Source organism: Odontomachus brunneus, unplaced genomic scaffold (assembly GCF_010583005.1).
Source record: "Odontomachus brunneus isolate Ranch 3 - 2012 unplaced genomic scaffold, Obru_v1 Obru_scaffold_018, whole genome shotgun sequence".
NCBI lineage: Eukaryota > Metazoa > Arthropoda > Insecta > Hymenoptera > Formicidae > Odontomachus > Odontomachus brunneus.
Window position 1 is genome coordinate 2,851,709 of NW_022639468.1, and position 7,189 is coordinate 2,858,897.

A 7,189-nucleotide genomic window follows, 5' to 3' on the forward strand; every position below is an offset into this window, starting at 1 on the left:
GATACTCGCTCTTATCTAAGACGTAAGTGCAAAATTATCGAATAGAACAACACACGATAAACAAATGTTGTTTCTTACGAATTTTTTGACAAGGGGATTCAATTAAATTTTCGCCAGGGAGGATTAAATTGTTAAGTTGGCAATATTACGGAATGATAAAGAGTAGATAACGAGTAGATAACTGCGAAAGTAACGCAGTGTATTTTAGAATTTTCGAGTTTCGTGTTATCGGTGGGCTCAAGTTACTTAATCTTAATTAAGACTCATGATTGCGAAACAGGTGTTCGTGAGTGCCTCGCCGGAACACTGGTGCAGGATACCGGAGCTGGAGAATCTAACGGATTTGTTGTCCTTGGAGGACAGAAAGGCTCTCTCGCTGCCATTCTCGGTCAAGCCTGACGGCAGGAGAGTTTACTCGAAGTGTGAAATGTACGACGTGAATTATACGGAGATCATCGACTCGTGGTTGCAACGTGTCAGTCTACATAACGCCACTGATGACATCTCCATGTCGACCACGTTTTCGTCATTTCATCCACCGAGTCGATTGCCGTCGCCCCCGGTCAGTAACTCCAATTGGTCGGTCAGCAAGTGTCGATATGGATGGAACTATGACAATAAGGATTACGATAGCACCCTTGTGACCGAGGTAAACTCGACTTTCTCTCTTTCACCGAAGAGACACGTTCGTATTCGCATGGGTAACACGATAGCGATACACGCCGTTCCGGCACTCTCTAGGCGACTAATTTCCTGATCATAAGACATTTGAGGCATTCACGTATCGTGCTGCAGCGATAGCGAATGGGCAATGATAGTTCTCGAGAGGGATGACTTATAAAAAAAAAGAAAACGCGGTCTAAGCTTCAATTTTAATTACTTTTATCTAGAGAGAAGTGACCATCTCCACATCAGTATCTCGCGTCAATGGCTCAGTACAAAAAAGATACCGTTTAAAGTGCTAAGTCTTTGATGAAGTAATCGGATTCGTGTAATCGGGATACATTTTACGCTTTCTCTTTCGCGACCCCTAAAGCTACACACTCGTTTCACACTCAGCTCTAAAGTAGGAATCATTCTATATCTACAGCGATTTGAATGTTTCGCTGAGCAGCGAATTAATTAACCCAGTTTTATTGATCACACTGAAGAAGGCCTGCCGTATTTATTCTTGTTAGTGTACAGAGAATTAGCGGGCACTCATCTCCTCGTAGACTCGAAGAGAAGGAGAAAGAGATGATTCCCGCGCGCGAGTGGGTTGCTCTAACGTAATCTCGCGCAAAGTGCGCTCGACGATTTGCTTAATATTCCCAGACGCGTTAATCGTCGCCGGTGTGTTTTTTCCCTGCTCAGAGTCCGATTTCACCATTTCGCCTTGGCCTTTGTCTTCACAGTTTGCACCCGCGTTCGTAGTGCATCAGATGGTGCGATGTATCGCGTGCCGCCATTCGTGGTCCCGTTCGCGGAATGAAGTTACGCGTCTTCCTAATGTTCTCCCGCGCGTCCTACGGATGATCTCTACTTTCCGTGAAGTATTTGCCGACGATGACGAGAATGATTGGCGCGAGCGGATTAAAGCGCAGAGCGCGGATTACGCGCGATTAGGACCGATTAGACCGCGTTATCGTGGGACAAAACGACTAAACGTCCACTATAAAGTTTCTGCATCTCCTAGATAGGCGACACGATTTCTATCATGATTTCGAGATGCTTATGTTGCCTGCGACAGTTCACATTTTCGTAGAAACCGAGAACCGAGGAACCGAGGAAAAAAAATTCGTAATGGTAAGATGAGAAAAGAAAGAATTAAGAGAATCACATATACACAGTTAGTGTCATCAGAAATTAATAATATATGGATAATATATGGATAATATATGGACATTCTTTCGGGGCTGTCGGATGAAAAGCGGTGAGGAAGAAATCAACAACTCCTTAATCATCGAAATTATTAAGGAAGAACGTGTCGTAAGTTAACGCACAGGCACGCGACGCAATTTTTCCAACGTAACGCGAGGTCAAGAGGGCGTCGAATTAACATCTTCAACTGGCAGCCGCCGCTGTCTACGGGTATCCTAAATGATTCGTCACATCCTCCGTCTACCGGGTCATCTCGCTGGAACGAGATCTCGCGAAATCTCGCCTGGCCCTCGTCGTTGTTCCGAAAACAAATTTTAGAGTCCGGCGCAGCGCGAAATGTGATTCGGGAGATCGCGATTTTTCCTCGAATCTCGAGTTGGATAAATACAGATGGTATACCAATATCGTAAGTAAGATGTTATCTTGTATTATTTCAGATCATTTCGCCTCTGTCCGTTTGTAGCGCGTCTACGAATTTGCGCTTCATTTTCATTACGAAACGACATATCTAGAAGAAGGCGACGCGAATTAAGCTCGCGTTAATCCGCATCAATTCAATACCGGGTATCGCGTTTCCGAAAGAAGCCACGGGAATTCCGTACGTGGCGTATTTGAATACTGAAGAAAACAACTGGGACGACGGATAAACCTCGCGATCACGTGGCAGCGTCGTAAGTGTTCATTAAGACATTATTGTCCATTAAAACAGCGGGGATCACGATACACCGGGTCGAGGATCTAAACACGTTTTTTTTCCTTTTCTGTCCAATCCTATCGATTTGATCAAACTGAGGGAATTTTCATATCATATTGATTTATCTGCACGATTCTGCAAGCTGAAATTTTGTTTTAAAGACTTTTCGTCGTCAATAAAAGCTGTAACACAGCTCAATAATAATAACAACATCGCAACGATCACATTACTGCGACAATCCTCGCGTAAAATTGCGTTACGTTCCCTAAGCTGTACTCGCGAAACAGCCAATTATGAGGAACCTCGCGGAAATCTAACGGCAACGGCGGGAAAATGTTATCTCGAAATCGTGAATTGATAACATTTATTTTGTGTATTTGGTCACGGTTATTAATAATCACTGAATATTCGCATTTTGTGACGCACAGTGAATCTAATAAATCAGTACTATCATATATATTCTGCCCGCGTTCTTCAAAATATCTGATAAGCGAGACATTAAGCCTATTTTGACGACGTCGCGTTCATTGTATATTTGCTCGTTCTGTTCGCCCTCACGGATGTGTTTGCATGCCCCGTCGTTTTTATTCAGTGCGATTCGCGATTACATGAATTACAACCCTTGCATTTCCGTCCATTTAATTAATCATTCGCGAAATTTATTCAAGCGACATGAAATATGACGAGCCAAATTTAGCTCTCTCTCTCTCTCTTTCTCTCTTCTGTGCAGAGAGATTGAATTTAATGCGATCTACGTGGAAAATAAATCTCGTTTGTCTGTATGCGCGTCGCGCATCGCTACGCCATTATCGAGTTTACGAATTTAAAATATCGTCGGTTGCTTGGATTCTCGGCTGCGCGTAATTGCGAGTCACTGCAAAATTCATCGCTGGAATAAAAATTGTAATCCGTGTCACACATGGGCGAAGCGACCATGACGGCGCATCGATCCGTCCGTCGGCGTCACCGTCAATGAACGATTCATCCTGCGAGCCGAAATTGCTCTCGAAATTGCGAGAGGTGACGTAGTGTCGTTTTGCATTGACGCGACGGATTTCTAAGATCCCGCTGATTCACGCTAGAATTAGCGGGCCGAGAATCGTCCACAGGTGAACAAGGTTGATGAGCGACCGAGTGACTGGCCGATAGGTTGCAGCTCTGGTGGCGTCAGCAATTGCCGACCAATTTACCTACCCCCGCATCCGGTCATGTGATATGTCACATCAAACGCCTCGCGCAAACTACCAGCTCTCTTCATGCAGAGGGTATATGCTCCTACGTACTTAGCCGCTGCCGGATTCAACGTGACAAGCTTCCGTTTCTTTTTTCTCCCCCTCCATCTCTTCTACTTTCTCTCTCTCTTTCTCTCTTTCTCTCTCCCTCTCTTCCTTTTTCTCTTTTCCGCGTTTCTCTCTTTCGTCGTTCGCAAATCGTCCTTTCCTGAATCAGTCGTATCTTTTGTACGGCCTTATATACTTTTCCTTGTGAGTGAAGTGTCTCTGGAGCATCTCTCTAACGTGATATGCATCTTCGAGACCATTAAATACATCGAACAAAACGTAACGTGCATACGAACTGATGTCACAGATTCACTTTCGAAATACTCATCATTTTAACTTTCAACTAAAAGTTTGGGTAAAAATTCACGAGGCACAGACTCGCTCCGCGCTGTAAAATGCACTTCATTATGAAACAGCAAATATATTTCTCCTTGAGATAGTTATCTAGGGAGTATCTCTCCGCGGACGTGTTTGCGAGGCAATGCTGGCTGTTAACGAATAAACGTGTGGGCAGCTTCGCCGGTACATTTTGCTTCCGATCTGATGATTTATTGTGCTCGATTTAGGAGCTTCACTCTAATGACACCACGCCGCACGAGACCGCGGAACGGGTCATTGTCTTTTCCGTGTCGACATGTGACAAGCAGCCTTGTCGAAGACGAGTACACCACGAGTATATCCGTCACTTCCTGCCCGGATCTAGCTTATGTCGACCAATCGAACCATATAATCGAAAAATCCGTGTTCCACAATTTATAATTTACATTGATAGAGAAAGGAACTGATTTATATATCGCGCGACGATATTTTTAATATTGTATATAAATCAATCAATATAGCTTGGAGAATAATAAAACTTGTTTTTCTTCTAAGACTATGTAATTATCAACGTTTCATTTATCGCAATCTTTCGCGTCATGTAACGCTATTAAGTATCATTAACATGATTTAACATGTAAGTGGAAAAGGAAACGTTTATTCTTTTGTTCGTTTGAACAACAATTTTGACTGACTCGTCGTATTTTAATATCTCGAGTCACGCGGTGTTACAGAGAAAATACATCGTACAAGTACTTCTCACTTGCTTTATTGATGTTTTTGTTGGGGGATGTACCGTCATTATGAATATCACATGAACCAACGAGCAACTTAATGAATTATGAATATGCATGGGCACGTGAGAGCTTGAAAAACGCTGACTTTTTAGATTGACGTTTAAACTAAATAAAAATACCGAGCTTCTCTGTCGTATTTGAGTATAGAAAAAGTTGCTTTCAATTTAAAATTCCAGTACATGTGGAAATAATATGACAATTGTAAGCAGAAGGCTTTTTCCCCACGATAAATTTGCTCATTTATACGATTAATAAGCGTAATAATTTTTCCAACGTCTGTCGCAATCAACGTCCCGATAAAATCCGGCCTTTAAATTCACGCTCTAAAAAGTACGCCATGAGTTTCTTGTATCATAAACGAGTAACGCGTTAACGCTCGTGTACGGTAGAAAGCGATAGCGATGAAGAACGGAAAACGGAAGGACAGGATTTGCCTCGATGGCTCTTTGCGTCATGAGTCTGCGTAAATCCGGAGCGTGTAAATACGCGGCTCGCGTAGTCGCCGCATAAAATAGAGCCGTTGCAGTCGTAGATGAATATTGCATAGCGGATAAAGTCGTGCTCGACTCTATCCTAGACTTCGACATCGTACATCGTTACATCAATTAACAAATGTTTAATTTTCCGATTTTACAAAAAAGCCGAACGACTAATTTGCTAGCATCACTCTTCGAATTTCCTTCTTATTCATACTTTACTGCGTACTTAGAGAAAAAGATATAATGATGGCAAGTGACAATTATACGAGATTTATATGTAGAATTAATATATATATATATATATATATACATATATATATATATTATATATATATATATATATATGTATATGTATATATATGTATATGTATATATATGTATATGTATGTAATATATATATATATATATATATATATATATATATATATATATATATAACAATTTAAAACAGACTGTATATAACTGTATACAGACTGTATACATTACAATTGTAGATATAAAACTCATATGGTTTTCACCTATATAGTTATCATCATCATATCTTTTTCTTTGAGTACGCAAATGTAACCTCATCGTTTAAAACATCTCACTTAGTAGTGACATCGCATTCAATTCCGATGGCGAAGTCGAACTTGCACATCGGGCCGCATAAATAGTCGCGATAATGAGCGGCATCGCGGTCATATCAATGATTTCGAAGTGCGTCAGGGTGACAAAATACACCTCGTGTTATTAGTGTCCTTATGTACGCACACATTGGCCTTGACAATAACTCGATAGCATCATCAGCGGGTGCTCCTGTCTTTCCGCGCAATTTATCTTTTTCGCATAGATCACAAAAGTCCGTGAGTGGCAATTTACTTAAATCAAACTTCGTGTCAAAACCATTAACACTTACCGGGAGATTTTATTTGCCGAGGCTAATAGGCACTCGATCGGGATGTCGTTTGTTTGACTGCATTTATCGATTCAGCAGAGCGCTTGTCGTGCCGTTGCTTTTACTAATAACACGCTTAATTATATCCTCGATGAGATGCATGGTGTTGTTGTAGATCCTGGCTCGTTGGACGCAATCTCGTTGGTTTCTCAGGGAGTCGATTTTCAAAGAAAACACGCGAACAAGAGATTTCCATCGATCCAAGTTACATTATTTCGTAATTGTTATACAAATATTATATAGATTTTCCTCATGAATATAGAGTCATGCAAAATGGCCTTAAGTAAACTTTCTGAGACGTTCCAAATAATCAACGAGACTTTCCATTTTCGAGGATGCTCTTTTATGTAAAATTGATCGAAAATCATAAGTCGTTTCGTTGTAAATTTCATCTCATTGGATGCAATCTATTCTTTTTTTTACTTTGGATATTGATACATTAAGATAAAGATAAGAGATATCTCAAATTACCTCATATTATTAAGTACAATGATTTAAAATAAATTTAAATAACATTAAATTAAATTAGCGTCTTTCGCTTTGAATCGTTAATTGTTTGCGCGTTAAAATCGGCTCTGCAAAAAATACGAGACAGTTCCACATTTCGTCAATTGCAAAAAGTATTATCTTCAAAAGTATTATTCGCACTAACGAACTTAAGCTCATCGAGATGTTTGCGTCCGGTTAGCCGCACGAGTACACGCGAGTCGCGGCAGAGAAGAACGAGGAGGGTTTAGAGAGGGAAGAAGAGAGAGAAAAAGAGAGCGACAGAGAGAGAGAGAGAGAGAGAGAGAGAGAGAGAGAGAGAGAGAGAGAGAGAGAGA

At 41.1% G+C, this 7,189-nt stretch overlaps 1 protein-coding gene across 3 annotated transcripts in view; it reads left to right on the top strand.

The window, feature by feature from the left end:
- LOC116841799 (organic cation transporter 1-like) overlaps nucleotides 1–7,189 on the top strand; it is a 22,386-nt gene that overhangs the window by 9,312 nt on the left and 5,885 nt on the right. For all 3 annotated transcript variants that reach the window (XM_032810175.1, XM_032810176.1, XM_032810177.1), the window contains one exon: nucleotides 281–649. In XM_032810175.1, the coding sequence (XP_032666066.1) occupies nucleotides 281–649 (369 nt within the window). The remainder of the gene's footprint in view (nucleotides 1–280; nucleotides 650–7,189) is intronic.